The following is a 23,682-nucleotide window of genomic DNA, read 5'->3' on the forward strand; positions in this document are numbered from 1 at the left end:
AGTGCAGAATTTCCTGACATACCTTGCAAAAAAAACCCTATGATTTCCCTAAACTCATGCGACAAATGTGCAGAGATTTCTGTAGATGATAGACATTGTTCAGATGATTCCACAATGATGTCAGAATATGGTTCCAAAGCCATTACAGAGTTAGTTATGACAATAACTTCAGACAGCAATTTTCATTTCTCTCACTAACCATACTAATTTGATTTTGGCACCCATGGATTGAACAATATATTTTTTCCTGGAACTTCCGGTTTTTGTCTGTTTTCTTGTTGTTTTGTTTCAATAGGAGAAAAGGAAAATTAACATTTCTGTTATGTTTATTCCATTTCTGAACTAAAAATGTCTTGTTTTTTATTTTTCATTTTTGGATTTTGAAATGAAAACCAAATAACTTTTTTTTTATTAAAAGGAAACTTCAATGACCAAAAAGTACACTGCCCTTTAACAAATCAATAAATAGACCACTACCTCTCAAATAATTGCCCAAATGAAATAAAATACAGCGAAGACGAATAAATATCAAACTTTATTTCTGCATACAAAGTTAAAAACAGACAGGAAAACAGTGGACAGCGGTGGTGTTTCTGCTAATCCGGCAGTGCGATGTTCTCCGACGGCCCGTGAACGCATCACAGTACAGACACACCGTCCCCGCTCTCTGCAGCACACTCAGCCGCTACCTGCTAGGCGGAATGGACCTACCAGCCGATACTCCCAGCTTCATCCTTAGCGTAACGGAGACGCGGGGGAAGCCAGGCCCGACATGACAGCGCCGGGACGGGAGAAGAAATCCCGCCAGCAGCCGCGGCTGACCGTCCGGCCCGAGGCGGTGCGCGCGGCGGCTCGCTACACCGTGCTGGCCGCGCTGTGCGCGCTCTGCTACAGCAACTCGCTCCGCGGGGAGTTGGTGCACGACGATGTTTGGGCTATCATCAACAACCCGGACGTCCGAGCGGGCTCCAGCCTCAGAAACATCTTTAGCAACGACTTCTGGGGGAAGAGGATGGCGGACAACACGAGCCACAAGTCCTACAGACCGCTGTGCATCCTCACCTTCAAGTAAGTTCCCGAACCGTTCCCAACTCCGCTCACACACACACACACACGCACACGGAATGCTATCGGAGGCGCAGTGTTACTGTTGATAGTTGGAGGTGGGAACCCTGTTGCTAACTAGCGCGTGAACGCTAAATAAACAGGCTTATTAAAGCTGACGTCATCCAGCTGTCCCCCTCTGGGATGCTGCTGCTGCCTCTCAGTGAACTTTGACAAGCTCAATATGAAACCTTTACACCGTGTTCAGTGGCTTCATGTGACGTGCACTGTCAAATCTGACAAGTTAATCTTACTTAAAAAAAAACATCTAGGAAACTGAGTGTCTTGAAAAAGGTAAATAAATAAAACCATGATCCCTCTGTTAGTTTATATCTAAATGTTAAGTTTACTTATACTTGTGTTGCATTTACATGATTTAGTGAAGTTGTTACCACCTAAACATTACAAGTGAAAGTACGTGTTGTTTCTAAGTTTTAGCAGCTTCAGTAAATCAAGTTAGTTTGACTTAACTTTATCATGCCAAGGAGGCTTTTCTTAATGACAAACTTAGTAGAGCTGCAAGTTCTGTTTTGCTAACATATATTAAAAGAGAAGAATTTGACGGACTCCTTTGCAACCAGCATGAGGCAACTTGGTTTACTGACGTTGCCAACACTTAATAAAGTTAAATTATTTTTACTACTCTTTTTTAAGTGGCAACAACTTCACAAAATTCAGGAACTGTAATTAAATTCTAAGTTAACTTAAAAATCAGATATAAAGTAAATAGATTTATATATGTTTTTAACTTTTTCTTAAAAACTTTATTTAGTCAACATGAAGACAACACATACAACATATAACACAGAGGAGATGTTCACAATAAATATACATACCTATCATATTTTGTTATTTTCATGTCCATCTTCAACACTATTAAGTATAGTTTCAATGGTAATACCACTTCCTAGAAAACACACACTACAAAACTGTAATAATAGTAATAAAACATAAACCAAAGTGAAATATAAAAATAAAACAGAAAGAGAGGCGAACAATTAAATCATACAAAAAACAAGGAAAAAGAGAGGTTTCTAGCATCATCCGTATAAACGCGTATTTTCTTACCTTTTTCAAGCCGATCAGTTTCCTTTAAAAAAAAAAAAAGAACAGTAAGTAAAATCAAGTTATCAAACTGACAGTGTGGAAAATGCGACCAAGTGTGCTGTGGTCGCTATAGAGTCCCTGAAACTCCCCAGAAAGGTATGACAGGAGCCTGTTACAGCACTCCTGCATCTGCTCCTATTCTAAATATTTATCTGCAGTGGGAGCAGAGAGGAGCTCGGCTGGCCAGCTGCACACTGAGCTTGTCCCAGCACATCCAGCTCTCATGCCCACAGCTCTGCCTCCACCTCAGGTTCAATGATGAAAGGAATTCAGATGACACAGAGGCCACAGAGAGGGTTTATGTGGAACTTGATGTGCAGCTTTGTAGTACTTTGACCTCCATGTTGGTGGAGTCGCAGCAGTGCAGTGTGGATTTAAGGATGCAAGGAGGTGATGACAGAGTTGTGGAAGCAGCGGTTGATGATGGGAAAACACCCAAACTCTCTGCTGAGCTCACTCTGGCACTGGATTTCTGTCGGCAGAACCAGGCGAGCATCTAGCACAGAGTGGGATTATCTTCTAAATGATATTTTGTTGCAGTGATTGCATGAGAACAAGAGCACAGCCCACGCAGTGTTCCTAAATGAGGGGAAAAGAGCCAAACGGAGCAATGTAAATATATATTTATTCTTCTGTCAGATTCATGATTCACCATAGTTCACTACAACATCAACTGTTAGAATGACTTTAAATATGAAAACATCCAGTAACTGTTGCCCCGCCCACTTTGGCCCTGGAGGAGGTTTTCCAGGGGCCTGCCGGGGGCCTGCCAGGGGCCGCCCTGCATAAAGGGGAAACCCAGAGGAGTGTTTTGGAATGTGATTGGCTGCTCTGGTCCCAGCGGAGTCCCATCAGCACTTTGTGCACTTCTGAGAGCTAAAGCTGAGAGTTGTTAGCTGCATCCAAAAATCACTCTCTACTCACTCTATAGTACACAGTGTGGTGCCCTCACCAGTTTGTAGTGCTGTCCTAATGCATTGTGGGAATTATTCTACCCTATATAGTGGACTCAAAGTACCCCACAATTTGGGGTGGGAATCACCAGAGGCCCCATGATACAATATTATTGCGATACTTAGGTCACAGTACCATATTATTGCTTTTTTTGCGATATGCTGAGTATTATGCCTACATATATTGCAGTCTACTGCAAGTTATTACCTTTGTTCAAGTGCAGATTAAGGAAAAACGTGGTCAACATTTGTGTTTATCTGTTCAGAAACTTTCTTAGAGCCCGACCAATACTGGATTTTTTGGCCTATGCTGATACTGATATTGGAGAGTAAAAAAATTCTGATATTGATGTGTCGGCAGATATAATATGTATTTATGTAATTATGCAATGTAATTATCCCTCAGATAAGGCTGTCATATACTCGTCACAAAACATGTAATTGAGGTTGGATATTTTACAGTATAACAATAAACTTTATTATCAGAAATGACTTCAGTGCAATGAAACAGTAAACTTCATTGGTAATTTAATAATTCTAAATTACTCTGAACATCTTTGCCTGCATTATGTTCTGTTAGAAATAAACTTTTCATATAGAGCCATTTACAAGCCAATACTGATACATCTGCGATGGGCCAGTATTGGCAGATAGCATTGTCTGACTGATATATCAGTCAGACGATATATCGGTATATTGATATATCGGTCAGACTTCAGTTTCTTCCTTTGATCAATTTTTACTGCAGCAGTATGTAAAAAGTACAGCAACATGTAAGTAAAAAGTTGCAGCAACATGCAAATAAAAAAGCAATTGATTTTACTACTCTAGTAGGCAAACAAAGGGTAAATTGTATTTGCAGTAGTAATATTTTGTAAAATAATTGTCCATGTATAAATACAATATTGCTAAATACTGCAGTACTGTACTGTATCGACCCCCCCCCCTCCCCTACCCATAATGCATCAAGAAAAGTGGTGTACAACTGAGGGTCACTCAAGCCCCCAGGAATTGTGCCACGCTCTGATGCAAAATTTAGATAGTGGCCGAAAGTATTATCACACCATCACATGAAGCACACTGGCCCAGAAAGACTTCTCCCCATTTGCTTTACATTGGGAAAGAGATGTCCTTAAATCACTGGATATTTTTTTTTAAAAACAGAATAACTTTTCAGAACGCATTTTTAAATTGCCATTATTTAAAATATTAAGTTCCTAAAGATGTAAAATGCGCCATTTTCCAAATATAGAGATATTTCTCCAGACATAAAATGAACGCGCATTGGACCCGTGGGACTCAATCGTGTGCACGTGCATGTAACTCTTGGAGTCCCTGACACAACACAGGCTTTGTGCCGGCAGCAAAAAAATAAAATAAGCACTCTGGCAAACATATGTTTAACATGCTTACATGTTTTGTTTTTTGTTCAGCAAAATAATCTTCACAAATAAACACCACTTTTATGATTTTTTTAAGACTAAATGCAGTAACAAGAAATAAGAAGCTATTGTTTGGGTGCAAGTGATCAACATTATGATCGTGTTTCTGTTCGGCACAGCTCAGTGTGACAAGGTGCAGCCAATTTGCTCAGGTTTCAAAGCGTTAAAAATCGGTGAGAGAAAATGACCTGAACAGTGTCCGAAAGTGTTTTTTCATGTTGCAGATGAGCTCATTGTATAGTCATCTACATAGAACTCCCTGTATAGGAAGCAGGAAGTAGTGAATGAGTGAATGATTTGAGACACTGTGAGTGTAGGTAATGTGGCGTGTGTGTGGTCAGGATGCAGGATGGTTTCATTGTTTGATGACAGTGTAATTACCCAGCAGTGTAATGCCTCTCAAGCAGCCGCTTGCCAGTCCTCCGTCTGCTGATAGCCTGCAGTGATTGAAGAAGATATTGGCGTCTTAATGCTTCTCCTGAGAGTGTCAGTGTGGATTTGAGCTATGTGGAAGCATCTGCTCTCAGAAACACACAGAAACAGCAATTAATGATGAGTGTGAGTGTGTGTGCATGTGTGTGGAGGGGGGTGTTCAGTGCTTACAGGTTATTGTTGGTTTTCGGTTTGGCCTGGCAAAAAACTCAGCCCAGAGATATGGCTGAAATGTGGTCCAACTCATTCTTAGCCCAGGTTAGAGCCTGAAGTACAACCATCAGAAGTGTCAGACTCAGCCCAGATTTGGCTTAGTGGCAGTTGAGAGCCAGAATGACTTATTTTGTTCATTTCCTGACACTTTCCCATCCCACACTCCCCCGTTAAGCCTTCCCTCAGATTCAGTGAACAGGGCAGAATCAGGTTACATGTAGAAATGACTGCATTTTTAATTAATGGTATAATTTACACAACAATAAAGTAAGTAATCAAAGACCAATACAATACACTGGGAACATTAATAATAATTGTGCCTTTCATACAACTATAGCAACATTTCTCATCGCAATTATGAAAGACACAGGACATAAAATCAAAAAGAATGATGGCCAAGGGGCTCTTGTATTGTGCATTTGAGAATTCCATGTAAATAACTGCTGTGTGTTTACTCATCCATCATATATATTGTTAGAAACTGAATCTTGTAATTCGTCTGATCGTGACCATTTCAAGGTACATTCACTACAGCAGGTAGAAACTAGGTTTGGGGGGGTCTCACAGTATCACAGTACACCAGGGTATTTAGAAATCCTGAAGGTATGTTTTTCAAAACCATCATAAATGCAGGCGTTCCTTTTTCTATAAAACTCTTTGTATGTAATGCACAGCATGCACCATCTGAGCTCAGTCTCCGGTCTCTACTGGTGGAACAGGAAGCTGAGTCAAAAGACACAGAGATACCTAGTGGTGGAGGGAGAAGTTGCAGGACTGTAAACAGCCAGCAGCAAGCAGGCAGAGAGAAACTGTGGGAATAACAGCATGTTTTTACATCAAACTTGGTGAATTAAGGATTTATTGCAGGTAAACTGGAGCCAGTGATTGTTGGGACTGTGGACTTACTAACTAGATTACTAGCAAGAGTAACCAAGACAGTTTGGTTGAGTTTTAATTTGTTTCTGTGTTCAGGGTGTTTTATGATGAGTCAACGAGGCAGTTTAGCCTTGTCAGTCTTCAGTGACCGAGAGAACGAGGAAGTCATAAACTTCTAACTCATTTCCAAGTTTTTTCTTGGACAGGTGGTTGAGCACTGTGACACTATTAGCACAAGAGCCAAAGTCATTGAGTCCGTCCATGGATGTATCTAAAATACATCATACGGGGGTTTTGATACTTACAAAAAATTATCCACTGATTCACAGACGTCTCTTTCCTGATGTACGTCAATGAGCAAAGTCTTTCTGGGCCAGTGTGATCATGTGACCGACCTGTATGGTGTAATTCCACTTTTGGCCACTATGTAAAATTTGCATCAGAGCCTGGCACGCTTCCTGGGGGCTTGAGTCCGTCACTGATTAAATGCTTCCACTCTCTGTTACAAATTAGAAGCCCCTTAGTATTTCATACACAGTCCAGCTGTATACATTTTTCGACCTTGTTTAGTTTTTTATGTTTTCTGAATCATTAAGTATTTTTAGTATTTGGAAAACATTAGTAAAAGAAAATTCAATTAAAATTCAAAATTACTCGTTAAAGTACAAAGGCAACCCATGTACAAAGGCTACGTCCTGCCGCTGTGGCCCTGTGCTGCACGTCATTCCCCCTCTCTCCCACTTTCACTCTAATAGCTGTCCTGTTAAATAAAGGCAAAACCTCCCAAAACTAATCTTTCAAGTGTCTTGTTTCCAGTAATCTTAGAGTTTAAAGGGGTTTCCTGACTTTTTCCTTTTCCAAACTCTCATTACTGCAAATTCCAATATCAGTTGACCTCCACTTTCCACCCACCTTATACACACAAACAAACACACACACACACACACACACACACACACACACACACACACTGGACACACCGGACACACACGCACAACCACTTCTGTGAACTGAGCCCTGAGGGAGAGAAAGTGGAAGGATAGAGATAGCAAGAGGCCCTGTGATTAAAATAGAAACACAAGAAGAGATGATACAGGACAGGGCAGGAAGAAAAGGTGAGGGATGCACTCCTGATAAATGAGCAGAGGAGGAGGAGGAGGAGGAGCAGGAGGAGGAGGACACAGCAGATAATAGATAGAGACAAGAGCAGCAGCTGAAGAGTGAAAAATAAGAACAGACAAAGAAGAAGGTTAAGGAAGTGATGGATGACGCTGTTGGAGTCCGGGAGACGCTGACTCAGATGATGTTCGAGCTTTATTTCCCAAATGCTGTTTTTCTCTTTGAGAATAAAAAAAGTTCTCACCTGAAGTTCAAGGACCCAGTGAGGGACGGTCTGTCACACTGTCAGCCAGGACATTTCATTATCTGATATCCTTTCTTCAGGGAGAGCTCTCTGTTTAGCCGAAATTCAACACTTGAAATTCAAGCACCCTGTTTTCAGCTGTCTGCCCAGCCTACCTGCACTGTTTTATTCAGTCGATTTTACATCACAGGGTAAAGGCAGATGACTGTTAACTACTGAGGCAACACTCTCCAGAATAATTCATAACTTATTTATTTTTAGTATTCTTGCAACCTTCTTCAGGGTCATGGAGCAGGCGAGGCGAGTATATCAGAGGGAAGGACAGGAAGCCATCGTGCTGCTGCAGCTGCGGATTGTGCACTCTCACTAACCAGCAGACAAACAAGCTCCATTATCTGTCCTTCACCTCTGCAGCCTGACAGGCGCACAGAACACTATATCTGTGACTGAGCACACTCACATTCAAAATATTGCTCCTGCTAGAGATTTTCACTTTTGCTCCACTAGTGCTGGGTCCTAAAAGCAGCACAGTAGGTTCATCATATAGCAGAAAATATGTTAGAGCCGAACCGATACTGTGGATTTCTTGGACCAATGTCGATACTGATATTGGGGAATAAAAAATTCCGATATTGATATATTGAAAGATGTTATGCATATATGTAATTTCGCAATGCAGTTATCTCTCAGATATGATAATCAAATACTTGCAGCAAACATATGTCATGGTGGCAGGATATTTTACAGTTTAACAATAACCTTTATTGTCAAAAACAGCATCACTGCACTGAAGCAGTACACGTCATTGGGATTTTGATAATTCTGATTATTCTAGGTAACTTTTTTGCAGTGTGTTCTGTTAGAACAATCTTTTCATATCATGCATATTGGACAACATAAAAGCTGAAAGATATATTTGTGATGGGCCAGTATCGACTGATAAAATCTGCTGACCGATATATCGGTCGGGCTCTAAAAAAATATATCTCAATTCAGTGATTCCCAGTAGGGGTGTGGATCCTTCAGTATCTCATGATTCGATTCAGTTTCGATTGTTGGGGTCAGGATTGGGGGCAGCGTTCACTGGTGAAAAAAGCAAGGTGATCCAACAAACGGTCTCAAAATAATTAAGACTTTTCTAAATGATAAAAATTTTAGAGGGTTAAGAAAAGACTATATTTATTAAATATAGTCTATAATCGATGTTTAAGATTTTTTAATCTATTCTGAATCATTAAAATTGCGAATCGAGATTCTTATGTGAATCATTTTTTTCTTCCACACCTAATTCCCTGTAATAGTAGTACTATTAGCTTTATGGAGTCTTTTTTTGTTGGCTTTTTTTGCCTTAAATTGACAGGACAATGTGAGCATGAAAGGGAGAGAGAGATTTGGACAGGGGCAGCAAAGGCCTGAGGCTGGACTCGAACCCACGGCTGCTGCGGTGAGGACACAGCCTCTGCACATGGGGCGCCGCTTTATCCAGGCACACTAGTGGCTCAGTACGGTACTAACCCATACTGTTAGTTTTAAAGCTAGGCTAGACTTGGACGCCAAGTGATATTTCATACCTTCCTGAAATTTCACCAGGGTATATGAAAGTATAAGTGTGCGGCACTAGCACCCTTTCTGCCGATAGAGAGTGTGCTTACTGTTTACTTACTTTCAGCTTTTTAGACTTTTCAGAATTAATAGAAACCAACAAAATGTTAAGAAAAGTTATATTCTCACCTGTTTTCTTTATTAAACAGAGAAATACAACTGAACACCTTTTGAATTCAACTTTCTCTTGGTGACAGCAGACTGATGAAGCCTAATTGCCTCGTTAACACACTTTGTTCAAATTTGACAGAAACAAAATAAAATTCACCCAAACCTACTTAATTACTCTTACTAGTAATCTAGTTAGTACGTCCACTGTTCCAACAATCACCAGCACCAGACTGGTCCAAAATAATCCTTAATTCACCAAGTTAGATATAAAAAAGATGCTGTTATTCCCAATGCTCTCTCTCTTCATGCTGGCCACAGGCTGATTACAGTCCTGTAACTTCTCCCTCCACCACTAGGTGTGTCTGTGTCTTTCAGCTCAGCTGCCTGTTCCACCAGTAGTGACCAGAGACTGAGCTCTGGTGGTGCATGCTGTGCACTGCATACAGTGAGTTTGATAGAAAGTGAAGCACCTGTATTTATGAGAGTATTGAAAAACATACCCGGTATTTATAAATACCCTGGTATACTGTGATACTGTGATATTATTTTGGTCCCATAGTAAACTTTGAGCATATAGTAGTTCAAGTGCACTGAGAGAAGACTTGACCTCTGCAATCGAACTTGACCAATATGGTATCTCTGAAACCGATTTTAGAGGGAAAATAATTCACCATTGCTGATATGGTGGCTGATACAGTGAAAATGAAAATGAAAATACACATTTTCCATGCGGAGTAAGCAGTGATTTTACACTGATATGACCCATGCAATGGTACACTGCAGATCGAAGGAAATACCAAACTCAAGGCTTTAAAACGGCAGTCTACAAACCAAATAGTGATGTCACACGTGCTACATCCATTATTAGTTTTTTTCTTAGTCAGTGATTCAAAGGACTGGTTGTTTTGGAATAAAAATTGACAGCCCTATAGTGGGTTTACTAATGTGTCGGAGACACAGGATGTGTACCTGGCAACACATCACTGGATAACATGTTATCATCATGTTGGCCAAAGCTCATGGTTCTTCATGTTTGAGAGTAGCGGTCCTACAAGCCCATCACACAAAGCTCACAGATTAGACCGGTGCAGTAGCCAGTGTTCATCAGCAGAGCAGCCAGTCTTCCTGTCAAAATGTCCTTGAGCAGGACACTGACTCCTGACCTCATTGTCAGTCTCTCTGGATCAGCACATCAGCCAAACGCCTCAAATGAGACATTGAAATTCCTTTAAAGCCTTCACATTAGGGATGGATCCGGACCCCGTGGGAAATTCATCTCCCCGCCGCTCGCCGGCTGTACTCTCTGCTCTCTCAGCAGCAGGTATGAGGCCAGATCAGCATCAGTTAGGTCACAGGGAGATAATGGGGAGGGTTAATGCTCTCTCTGCAGGCCCAGGCTGGTTTTATCAGTCTGCTCATTGAATTATAAATAAAGGAGGGATAGTGAAGGCCAGAGTCTCCTTCATCACATAATGGACTAGATGAAAGCTCTCACAGAGGCCCATGAGCACTACAGCCCCAATCCAAAAACCTTTAGATGCTGTGTAAGGGAATGAAAAAAACAGAATGCGCTGATTTGCAAATCCCTTTTGACCCATATTCGATTAAATACAGTACAAAGACAAGATATATGATGGTTAATTTGATAAACTTTGTTTTTTGTAAATATACACTAATTCTGAATCTGAAGCCAGCAACACGTTCCAAAAAGTTTGGACAGGAGCATGTTTACAGCTGTGTTACATCACCTCTTCTTTTAACAACACTAGTAAGTGTTTGGGAATTGAGGACACTAATTGTTGAAGTTTGAAAGTGAAATTCTTTCCCATTCTTGCTTTGGCGACAGTTGCCCACAGGGTCCCCGCTGATCCTTAAAAAGTCTTTAGAACTCTTAAATTTAGTTTTTGATATTTTAGGTCTAAAAATGTCTCTGATTTTAGTAATGTGAGCATTAAGTGTGAGTGTGTGTATTCTTTGCAGCTTTGATGCCTTGATGCAGACAACAGCCAAGACTGGAGGCGTTACGCTTTTGATATGCGATATTCCAAAAATACCTTGAGTTTTTCCAACTGTGGCACAAATGTCCACATTTAGTCAAAGATGATTTTTGTTCAATTTATTCAAATTTGGCACAAATATTCCCTTGGACTCAAGAATGAACTGACTTGAATCTGGTGTTTGACGGTCAAAGGTCAAGGTCTTTGTAACTTTAAAAACATATTGTTTGGCTGTAACTCAAGAATTCAGACATTCATTATGACAAAGTTTAACACAAATCATCTCTTTCCTTGCAGCCATAAATCATCGATCATGTACCAACTTTAAGCCTTTTCATGTTTGACAAAATGATGGATTCTGTCACAGCAAACCTGCAAACATTTGTGAGTGAGTGTATGGGAGAGTGGGGATTTGGGATTTTGCATCATTGTTCATCTAAAATTTTTATTTTGCACATATTTGTGAATGTTTGGGGGGTGGGAGGGTGGCAAACTGGCTTTAGGATGTAAGAACAAAATTTGCACAAATTTGAGATTTCATTCATTTCATTTCATGATTAGGTGTGGGATATGAGGATAACAATGTTCTATAATATAATTTCTTATATAATATGATAATATAATTTTATAAACTGATGTTTTGTACCTTATTTATTCTAATTTTGTCATTTATGTATTTATTTCACCTACGTGCCCAGGGACTACGGGCAGAAAATAGCAGCTTTGCTAAAACCTGGTACAACGCATATCTCCTTGTTTTATAAAATGTTTTAATGTTTAATATAATGTTTTATTGTGCACTAAGGATGTAAAGATGCATCGCAAGGCAGTTAAAATTTGATAAAAAATATTTGAGATTTAAATCGGTGAAATGAAAAATGAACCACCATACTCTTTTTGAACAGCAGAGGGCGTAATCTACTTTTGACTTTGCTCCCTCGCCGTGCCATGTCACTATGTGTTCAATGTCCTGCTTCATGTCCAAGACAAGAGCCAATGTATATAAGACGAAGCAAAGACTCCACAACAGGCTATATTGAAACAGAAGACGCACCCTTCAGTTTCAAATCGGAAGGCTGGCGGCATTTGAGCTTCTTCGAGTCAGGAAGTAATAAAGGCGAAAAGGTAACAGAAAAAAACTGTCTGCAAATATTGACAGAGGGTGTTGTACTACATAAATAGTACAACAACTAATTTGATGCAGCATGTGAGCCGGCATCATGAGCTCCAGTCCGCCCCGCCTACACACGTTCCTCCTTAACGACAACTACACGGCCAAAAAACACCCAAAAAATACATGGCCAAACCACACTGACAAGCTGCAACCATGCTCTCCCAAACGAGTACAAGAGCCATAAAGAGAGCCCAATTTCTCACCCACGAGTGAGAAATGACCAACTTAGTTCTTCAAAATCACCCTCTCTGCTTTCCCCTCTAGTAAAGCAAACCTTTCCACAACAGCCACCTCTGTGATTTTGTATTAAAAAGAAATTGTGAGAAAATCATATCGTGAACCAGGTATCGTGAATCGTATCGAATCGTGAGTTGAGTGAATCGTTACATCCCTATAGTGCACTTTCCCTGTCTAGATAAAATTACAGTACATTACAAACGTCCAATTGGATAAAATGTTGAAGTTTTGACATTTTGTATCCAAAAGGTCATAGGTCAACTTCACTGTGACATCACAATATTCTGCATAAAACACTTCTCTGGCCATTACTCAACATCATATCTCAGGAACAGAGAGAGAGAGAGACATTTAGTCAGATACTGAATTATTGACACTGATCTGTAGACTGTGCTGAGTGTAGAGATCCTCTGTGTGTGAAGCGTCCATGTTTTCACTGACATGGATGTAAACTCTTAAGTGTAGCTTGACTGGTGTGCAGAGCTGAAGCTGTAGGAACCCTGATATAAAATATAAAATGGAATGACAGCTGGAACCTGAAGCACTGTGCTGCTTCACTCTTTCTGTGTGTGCTGCTATCAGCTCGGTGATATTCTGTCGGGTCAAGAGGGAATAGTCACAGTGTAGCACCAATTATGATAAAGCAGGTGAAAACAGCATAATTGACTGTTATTCTTTGGATTAGCTGCTGGAAGATGTTCAGCAGGGTCGCAAATCTGACATTCTCTCTCAAAACAATCACGCTCTATAATTTTAAATTTCTGGCAGTGCAGAAAATGGATTGAGATTCTGTTCAGGATAATAACACGAGTCTTTCATCCAGGAAATATAAAAGGTAATTTGCCACGGAGATTCTCCCTGTGCAGCCACAGCGGTGCACAGCTGAGTGATTGTCTCTGATAGGGTTGGCCCTTTTTTGTCTCTCTATAGTCGGGTTTATGGCAAAATGAACGACATTTACTGCCCTTATTTATCCATCACTCTCTTCTTTTGTTTGAGATCATTTCTAATATCTTTTACACATGAACAAAAAGCTTTGACACATGAGGTAGAATGTTTGACTCAGTGCTGAATCTGTCTCTCTGTCCATCAGGTTGAACATCCTGCTGGGTGGCATGATGCCTCTTTATTTCCACATGGTGAACGTGTGTTTGCACTGTGCCGTGACCTGCCTGCTCATGCACACGTGTGAACGCTGCGTGTTTGAAGACTCGCGCCTTGCCTTTGTCACAGCACTCCTCTTCGCTGTGCACCCCGTCCACACTGAAGCCGTGAGTACATGACACACTGAAACCAGCTGAAAAAACAAGCAAACAACAAAATGTTGTTTTACATTGAAATAGCTCCAATAGGAACACTGACCTTTAGCAGCACTGCCACCAATTTTCCCAGCTCTCAGCCCTCATCCAGCATCCTCTGTGCTAAGGAGCATTTCAAAGGGTTGCATCAACATTTTGGGAGGTGGCTATATGCTGGACTGTTTCTCGGCTGGGACCAGGAATTTCCTTGAGTTTATGGTCTTTTTTCTTTAAGAAATATTCCACTACAAACTGCTTTTATCCAGCAAATTGATCATATTTATCTCTGTTTTTTTTTTAAAAAAAAAGATTGTTATCAACTTTTTATCTCTATTGTATTACAATGCAAATATACAAAATATAACAAATTAAACATTTATACACATATCTGTTGGATCTTTGCTCTAATAGGCTCACTCTTATTTTGAAAATTGTCAGCTGACAGTCGCAGAATTAGCAGGATAAAGTCATCAGTGTTTTTTGATCTGTTTGACGTTATTAGAAAATAATAAAGATTAGACAGTTCCAGCTTTATAATTAAAGACATTATTTCTACACTGTTGACACCAAAAGTCACTCCAGTCAGACTTTTTTAAAATTGTATTTATTTTTTACTTGTTTTCTTATTTGTAACTTTTTTAATATTTAGTTGCTCGTTGCCTTCTCCTCATGTTTTTGAAAGAATTCAAACCAATTTGCTCAGGTTTTAAAGGGTTAAGGCAGTTGTGATATTGCAGCCTGGGCAGCAGTATGTACGTACTTGCACATGATGTATTGTTAGGGTTGCCTGCAGCTTATTCTAATGGAGATGAAGTGCTTCTGCTACAGCCAGAAGAAACTGTAGAGCTGGGAAATTGAAGGAACCATTTGAATTGCCTCAGGTTCAGGAAGGAAAAGTCCCATTCATTTTCACTGTACACAATGGGCCCCATGCAGTAATATTCTCTTCATTTTTTATAAGGAGAAAAAAATTCAACTCCAGATGAACCAAACTTTCTAAACCATCCAAATCTGCTCCCATCCAGCTTTCCATCTTTGCTCAATGCTGAATCCCACCGTATCATCAGCAACCTATAAGCATCAGTAACACCCTCACACTCCATAATGGCGGTGTTGTTCCGTGTGCAGACACTCTAACACATGCCAGGAACTGGAGAGATGACACCAAAAAAAAAGGCTGCAAGAAGAAGAATGAAATCAAGGTACTGTTAAATAAACGTGTGAGTTTTCCAAAGTGTCAGTACTGGTGTTACAGGAAAATCAAAAACCCAGCTGGGAAAAATGTGTGATGCTGCAAATGAGGTTTCAGCAGCAGTGATGAAGGAAGTACTCAGATAAAAGTACTAAAACCACACAGTTAGAATACTCTAGAGCTTGTTGAAATCCTGCATGTTACTCAAGTAAAATTGTTGTTTAAGTACGGTCAGGAAAATGTCCAGAAATGTACCCTTTGATATTGTTTTACTTGATTTCTTTCAGAAACATGGGAAGAGGGTGACAAGCAAATTAACAAGAAATGGCCCAAAAATAACAAGAAATTAGTAAAAAGTTACAATAAAATTGCCTGGAAAAGAAAGCAAAAACCACAACAAACAAACAAGAAAATGATGTCAAAAAAGTGCAACATATGCTGCTGACGTCTTTTTCATGGCAATACAACAAAGTTGAAATAATTAAAATAAATTGCCAAACCATAATCATATCGGACTATGACGGTGTCATTTTCTGTTAAAGAACAGGATTTCATGAAAGGAAACAGATTGCAGTGGGAATAGGAGCAGCAGCGGCCCCTTCACGTTGCAATTCCATCACACTTTTATGAAATAGAAAAGGAGCAGAGACACAGATTTACATAGCCACACGTCAGGAGGACCATTGTCTGTTTTGTAAACTAAATAAAATAAATAAATAGGTTGATAGGGGCGGGAAAAAATTCTTAGATGCATTTCTATGTTGATGACTTGGCAATGATTCACAAATGTCAATTAGTGATTTTCCAAATGTTAACTAATAATGTGATTTTGATGAAGCACCTGGGTAGTGAGGAGCACAGACATGCTGAAGTTAACCTTGTAATTCAGCTTCATAAAGGCAGTGGTTGCAAGATTGTTGTAATTTAATCTCTAAATATTAACATTTGCAAGAAGAAAGTGAAGTGTATTGTGAATACTTTCCAGGCCATCACCCAGAGAACATTAATGGCACTGAACAGCGATCAGCAGTAACTTTAACAAACGAGACCAGCTGACCAACACACACTGCAGCGTTAAACAACTTGAATAACTCTATGCTCAGTGTATTTCACCTCAGAATCCCTGTGTCTGGCCCGCTCAGCATCGCAGCTTTTCCACAGAGCTAAATATGCAGCGGAGAGGCTGCTCCCTCCACAGCTGGACATGTTAAAATAACACAGCTCAGTGCTCTGCCGTCTCCTTATTTTGATATTTTAACACAGGCAGGAGACTGTATGGTGCTTTAAAATCAATTTATTCATGCAGTTAACATTAACATTAAAAAACATAAAACATATGTTATGAAATATTACAGTATACAAACACTGGACACCAAGCTGGTATAAATGTTCCACAGTGAGTTAATGTGAGCAACCACAGATACAATCTGACTGGTTTAAAGCTTGAATATTGAAATATTTTGGCAATAAGATTAAAGGGAAAAGCAACCAGAATAAGAGCCAGAGCAAGCAAATTCATCCTTTTCTTTAATTATGGATCACTACAGTACGCTGTGTTTTAGTAGTCACACAGTAGGCAGGTTTCCATTAACCCTCAAACTGTGTAAATTGAAGTTCTGAATATAAAATACACCTAATGGAAACACGTAAATTTAAAAGAAAAAAAACCCAAAACAGACAGCTAATTTATTGCAAAAATGTTTTTATGCTCGCATGAGGTGGTATTTCAGGTGACTCGAAAAGCCATATTTCACAAACCTGCAGCTTTTTGGGCTTTTCTAGGTCACATGATGCTATGGTTTTATGCTTGTTGGCGCTACAAGGGGTGTTATTGCATCGTATAACTCTTCAAAAGTTGAGTGGCTCATCTGTGAAGTTTTCAATCCACAATTCCTCCGTGAATTCGTGGACTATCAGCTCCCAGAAATCCCTCATACATGGCCACTCCCACGTATAAGGGCTCGCCTTTTCATTATGGCTCCATAACACGCCTACGTGTCCTTAGATTGGAAATAATGACAGCTAAAGTTTTGGACATCCATCTCCATGCTACTTGGAATGTTATTGCCAGAGGAGAAGTTGCAGAACATCACTCAATGGAAACAGTCATCTTGCAATTGTGTCGATGACAAGATGAGGTGTGTCAGGATCAGCTCCACAGCGCTCACTAATCTCCTGGGGAAACCAACTTTGCTCCTGGTTCTGGGGTCTTGAGTCAGCTTTTGCACGCTCTCAGCATCAGAACCTCTGCTCTGCTTTTCATGTGATTCCCAAAGGGCATCATTCGTCCTTATCTGACTCGGAGCTGGTGAGTCATGTTGTAGAATGTGCAGAAAGCCGCCCAGGAAGCAGAGCAGAGCTTTATCCTCTCCTCCGATCCAACAGGTGAGGCGACAGTGAGCGGCTCAGATGTTTATAAAACGAGCGCTGCAGAGAAATTAGAAGCAGAATCAACACAAGCGGGAACGTGTGTGATGAGCAGAGCAGAGGAGTGTGTGCAGCATGGAGGAAGAGCTGAGCAAAGAAATAGAAATACATGAGATGGGGTGGAGGAGGGGGATGAAAGGAGGCGAGAGGCAGGCGGAGAGGGAGGAAGGGAGTGAGGGAGGGAGGGATGAATAGAGAGCAGCAGGGGTTGCAGGCAGATAGGTCTCCTGCCAGAGCGCGCTCCTAACTCCCCGCACAGAGACACATCAAGACACAAAGAGGAGGAGAGAGCGAGTGAGCTGGGAGCGAGGGGAGCAGGACGACAAGACAGGAAAGAGAGCGAGAGCAGGAAGCGTGAAGGAGTCAGAAATAAGGTCTCAAAGTCTCTGGGCCCGAAGAGGTGAGAGTTTGATTTCTCTTCTCATTTCCCAACATGCCATTCAAGCTGCCAGAAGAGGAAACACTGAGACTGGATGTGACTGGGAGATAGGAGGGAGCAGCAGCTCCTGGCTGTGTGTGTCTGCTGCAAACAAGTTCAACAAGAAATTTAAGCTTTACAATTGTTTCTCAACTGAACTGTAAACCCAAAGTCGACACTCTGGTTAAACCCTGCTGCTTCCAGCTGAGAACTATTACCAAAATCAAGTCAGCTTTGTCTTTTTCAGGCTTGTTCATGTTCTTTGTCTTTTCATGTCGTACCCCTTTAAAACCTGGATTGACTTCACTATTCTTGTGCTGCACTCAGACACCTTCTTTCTTTTGAAAGCATGGGAAAAAGCAATAAGCAACTTTGCAAGAACTGGTCAGCAAATTGGTCAAAAATATTTAAAGAACAAAATAAGTAAATCTTTTGTGGCCCGGCTTCAGCTGGTGCAGATTGCTGCTGCTTGAATTTTATCCCGGTTGTATCCTAGGTGGCATAACACCCCAATTCTCATTCATTCATTCATTCATTCATCGTCCGTAACGGCTTGTCCTTGTAAGGGTTGCGGGGGGGGGGGCTGGAGCCTATCCCAGCTGTCATTGGGCAAGAGGCTTCCCCAATTCTCGCCCCCCTTTATTAGCTGCTAGTTACTTTCGGGATTGATTTTAAGATTCTTTTAATAACTGTTAAGTCTCAACATGGTTTGGTCCCCACTTATAAAGTTGAGCCTCTGAGTCCTGATCCTTTAGGTCTTTAGTCTAATCTGGTAAGTAAGTCCACTGTTCCAACAATCAGCAGCTCCAGTTTGGTCCAAATAAATCCTTAATTCACCCAAGTTAGATATAAAAAACATGTTGTTATTCCCCACAGTCTCTCTCTGCCTGCTGGCCATCAGCTGTTTACAGTCCTGTAATGTCTCCATCTACCACTAGATGTCTCTTTTTCTTTCAGCTCAGCTGCCTGTCCCAGACTGAGCTCTTGTGGTGCACGCTGTGCACTACATACAATGAGTTTGATAGAAAAAGCATTTATGATGGTATTGAAAAGCACACCTTCAGGATTTCGAAATACATCTAACATACCCTGGTGTACTGTGATTCTGTGATACCGCCCAAGATAGATAGATAGATAGATAGATAGATAGATAGATTGATTGATCAGGTTTTAAAATGGAACTAGCCATCCAAACTCAATCCTAATGTTTGACCCCAAATGAGCACATTTTAGAATTTCATCTACTATTATGCAAATGTTCATAAGAGCCCCATGGATTGAAATAGGCACATTCACACCCGGCTCACACAGCTTGATAAATGACTTCAGCTCAGTATAAACAGGCTCTGTCATTAAGACCAGATGGAGTTCATTTTTCTTATCCTGATAAGGAATTTGATTGGTGGACACACACATACACACACATACAGGCACTGACACGTTAGGAGAAGAAGCACATTTTTTACCCACGCAATTGGCTGCTGTTCATTTCCACCAATGGGCTCACTCAGTCTTATTTTAGAGAGAATCAGAAACCTTTCCAGAGGAAATAGGGAAGGTTGTTGCATGAGAAAGTAGATGAAGCCTGTCCAAGTCCAAAGAGAGACATTTTTCCTTCCAAGTGTTTCTCTAAACTGAAAATGTTCAGCAGCCATTCACACAGATTTGTTTTCACTAAAGCATCTTGCTTACTGCTAATAAACCCTCTGCCATGGTCAGTGCTGTGCAAGTTGCTGAAAATTAGGAAGTAGCAATTTAAATAATATTGCTATTATAGACCATTATCAACAAAATAAAATATATCATCAAAATGTATTCAAGCTTTTCCATGGAAATACAGGGAGTCTGACTAATAACTGGAAAACTGTCACATCAGTACAATCTATATGTAATGAAAGCTAGTCCACTTTGCCAGCAAGTAGGTGGAACCTTCGACCTGCAGACACATTTTCTAGTCCCTGTTGAGTCTGCCGGCCAACTGTTTAAACTTTCTAGAGATTGTGGGGTTTCCCAAACTAAATAAATACCACAGCTATTAACACAGAAATGCTCAGCTGGCTCAGTCTTGTTACGGCTAAGATATCTGCTTCAAAAAAAAGATTTTTTCCATTAACAGATTTAGCTATTACATCTGCAAACTTTACCTTTATTTTTTAGGTAGTAGCTCCACGTCGCGGCAAAGCCGATGGAGGATGCCAAGCATTTCCAAGCATGGTTAAGTCCAAAAGTCAAAAGTAATGAAATATTGATGTTATCATTTTCAATATTCACAACATGTTGTTATTTAATGAAATGTTCTGCCATAATCCATATTTGATAGCGTTTAGCCTTTCAAAACAAATGTTTTCAGTGTGGTCATAATCACTTAAGCTAGGCATACACTGCATGATTTTAGAAATGTTCATAATTCCAGTTTATACTGTACAAGTAAATTGTCTGCTGTGTAAAGCCAAAGCTCACAATTAATGTGCTCACACTGTACAGTCTGATTGTCAAGCCATGACATGAGAGCTCAGAGTGTGAAAACGGCCCGTCACCACCGCGGACCGTCCTGGCTACTAACAACTGTCACTAAAAATTAACTTGAAAGCTACGAGGCAGGTATTAACAACGATGCTACCAAGGCAGAAGTATGCTTGCTTGATAATCTGTGAAATGAGCTGAAACCTCCAGGGAAATGAGGCGTATATGGACTCGCAGATGGCTTGTTCATATTGCATAGAGAACTGGAGGGAAGCTAGCTGCTTTTACTGGTGTTAACTTAATAGTTAACGGTAGGCATATTTTCCGTCCAGAGTCGTGTTGTCACGGCGTTTTCAGATGCTTCTGTGTGCCACTTCAAGCTGGTGCAGTGAGAAAAAAAGGAACTAATGTTGGGGAATCCACTTCTGGCTCTGCTTCAACTGTTCGAGAGCCTATGTCGGCCGACCAACATTTCTGACTTGTCAGAAATTCACCTGACCTTCTGATGGTGTTCAGGAGCAGATGATTGGTTCTCACTCTCCCTCTGTAAACTACACAGCAGACAACGCCCGACAAAGCTGAAATTCAGCCGGACTCTAAAACGAGTCGTGTGGCTCAAAAATGGCTGTTACACTTCATCTTATCAGCTGTGTTTACTTAACATTTGTCCTAAACAAGATCTTATGCAATATTCCTGGTACTGGTATAAGAAATTTCGCCTGTCCTCTGAGGAAATTTCTGTCATTTGTTGCCAGGCAAATTCTCAGTTAAGCCCAGAAATCATCTTGCTTGAGTAAAAATTTTCTACAAACAGTTATGATGGCTGCAAAACAGACTGTAATGAGTGTTTGTTTAATCATTTGTTTTTTTCAAATATCCTAACAACTCATTCTTCCAATCTTCTTCCAACTATTCATCAAAACCATGCTCACTATATAAAACAAAATTAACAAAACAATTAATTTTGTTGCAGTTTTGTTGCCATCTTCATTTTGCACCAAGTTACAACGTTGCCATGGAAATAGTGGAGTAAAACTTTAAGTGATGAGGAATGTGTGCTGTCATGCTGATATGAGCACATTCTAAATGTCTTGTTGACCAATCAGATTGTTCGGTTGGAACTACTTGTTGTTTAATACTTCTCCCAAAAGGAAGTGAACATTGCACATCTTTGGGGAGCATGTGAAGTGAACTGTAAACCACCAGCCTTCTGATTGGTGGGGACTACTCTACCTCCAGAGCCAGCGCTGCCACTTAGTCCCTCCAGGATTTTGTGGGCTTTGTTTGGGATTGTTGTGGCCTGAGATGCCTGATTTTATGGCAGCTTTTCAGAAACATTGCAATGCATGTTGTGATACTTTTGGGCTTTTTTTCTCTCTCCTTTTTTAAATAAGTTATATTAAAAAAATATATCATATTTGGCAATAATGCAATGGAAACACTTTTTTGCCTTTTCTAGGTCACATGATACTATGGTTATGTGCTTGTCAGTAGGAACTGGCTCCCTCATGATGCAGCAGGAGCTACAAGAGGTGTGATTGCATTACATAACTCTTCAAAAGTTGAGCGGGTCATCCGTATTTCTCTGTGAAATCGTGGACTGTCACCTCCAAGAAATCCCTCATATGTGGCCATTCCTGTGTATAAGGAGCTTGCCTTTCCATTATGGCTCCATAACATGCCTGTGTGGCCTTGGATTGGAAATAATGATGGCTAGTGTGGTGGCTGCAATAGAAATAAAGCTGCTAATGTTTTGAACATCCATCGACGGGGTTACTTGGATGTTATCGCCATAGGAGAAGTCACAGAACATCACTCAGTGGAGACACAGTTATCTCACAATTGTGTTTTATCCACATTTTGAAAATATTGTTAAGTTTTGCTCATATCTGTAATGGAAACTAGTGACAGATTGAATGTTCCCTTTTTCTTTCATTGTTTGTTGCAAACAGACTCAGGTGACTGAACCAGTGTGACGGTCACTCTCTGTTTTCAGGGCGGCTAGTCTGGCAGTCAGTCAGTCGGTTCCAATCCAGTAAATGGGGCTCCTGTTTCTGAGCTGAAAAGCCACCATTCATCCATACCTCCTGTTCTCTCCCTGCTGATAGCATGCCGGCCATGTGTGGAGACCATCAGCCATGTGTATGCCACAGTGCTGGACCTCATACTAACATATGCAAAATAACGCTGAGTTGGGGCTGTTGGAGAATGCTGGGACAGACAGAGCTGAGGGACAGACAACTGGAGATACACAGCTCCTCTCAGAATGTGCCCTGGGTGACAGTGTGCCTGCTAAAAGTCACACACACTCAATGTGGGTGTGTTTACACGTGTCCTCTTCCCCTGTGCTGGGGTCTGGATGCAGAGAGGCAGCTGCAGCTGAGCTCAGATTCCTCAAGAATTATGTAATAGACCCAAATTAGAGAGCAACTGAAAGAGAGGGGTGAGACAAATAGGTATGTTTCTTTCCTCCTCCTCGTCTTTTTTTCACACTGGCTGCATCCATATGGAGCCTTTTCGTCTGCTAATAATCAGACTAACAGCTGAATTAATAGCATGACCTCTGGGTAAAAAGGGCTATAGTTCAAGCAGTACTTTGTTTTAAAATTTTTATTTTGTTTTAAAACTTCAGGCTGTCTTTACTAAAATGTCAAAATGTCTAATGACTCCATAAAGACTGACGTGCTTATGGTGTGTTTGGCTGTAGTCAGGAAATTAAAACTAATTGTAAAAAAAAGCACTAAGAGTGAGTCAGGTCAAGTCAATTTTATTTATAAAGCCCAAGGCAGGATCATAGCATCAGCACAACCGTGACCATGATCCGGGCGCAGCCATGATCCAAGAAATCTACAAAACAAGGGAGCACAAATGCTTTGGAGAAGAAGCCGAGTTAGTGATCTGCATTAATAGGACGTGAGTGTTTGCAGATGAAAGTAGAGAGAGAGAGAGGGAGAGAGGAGCTCAGTCTATCCTAGAAGGTCCCCCATGCAGACTAAACCTATGTCAGCTTAACTAGGGGCTGGTCCAAGCCAAGCCTGAGCCAGCCCTGACTATAAGCTTTATCAAAGAGGAAAGTCTTACGTCTACCCTTAAAAATGGAGACGGTGTCTGCCTCCTGGACAGAAAATGGGAGATGGTTCCATAAAATAGGGGCATGGTAGATGAAGGCTCTGGCTCCCATCCTGCTTTTGGAGATTTTAGTAACCCTGCATTTTCAGAGCACAGTGCTAATAGTGAACTATGAGCTCTGAAAGATATGATGGAGCCTGACCA

The 23,682-nt window shown here is 40.7% G+C and overlaps 1 protein-coding gene across 1 annotated transcript in view; it reads left to right on the forward strand.

Annotated features, from left to right (window-relative positions):
• Window positions 1–694: 694 nt before the first annotated feature.
• tmtc1 (transmembrane O-mannosyltransferase targeting cadherins 1) overlaps window positions 695–23,682 on the forward strand; it is a 91,710-nt gene continuing 68,722 nt past the window's right edge. Inside the window, exons 1-2 of the mRNA XM_042510941.1 lie at window positions 695–1,068; window positions 13,705–13,882. Coding sequence (XP_042366875.1) covers window positions 773–1,068; window positions 13,705–13,882 — 474 coding nt within the window. The 5' untranslated portion in view covers window positions 695–772. The remainder of the gene's footprint in view (window positions 1,069–13,704; window positions 13,883–23,682) is intronic.

The sequence above is a fragment of the Plectropomus leopardus genome, chromosome 22, assembly GCF_008729295.1.
Source record: "Plectropomus leopardus isolate mb chromosome 22, YSFRI_Pleo_2.0, whole genome shotgun sequence".
In the NCBI taxonomy this organism is placed as follows: domain Eukaryota; kingdom Metazoa; phylum Chordata; class Actinopteri; order Perciformes; family Serranidae; genus Plectropomus; species Plectropomus leopardus.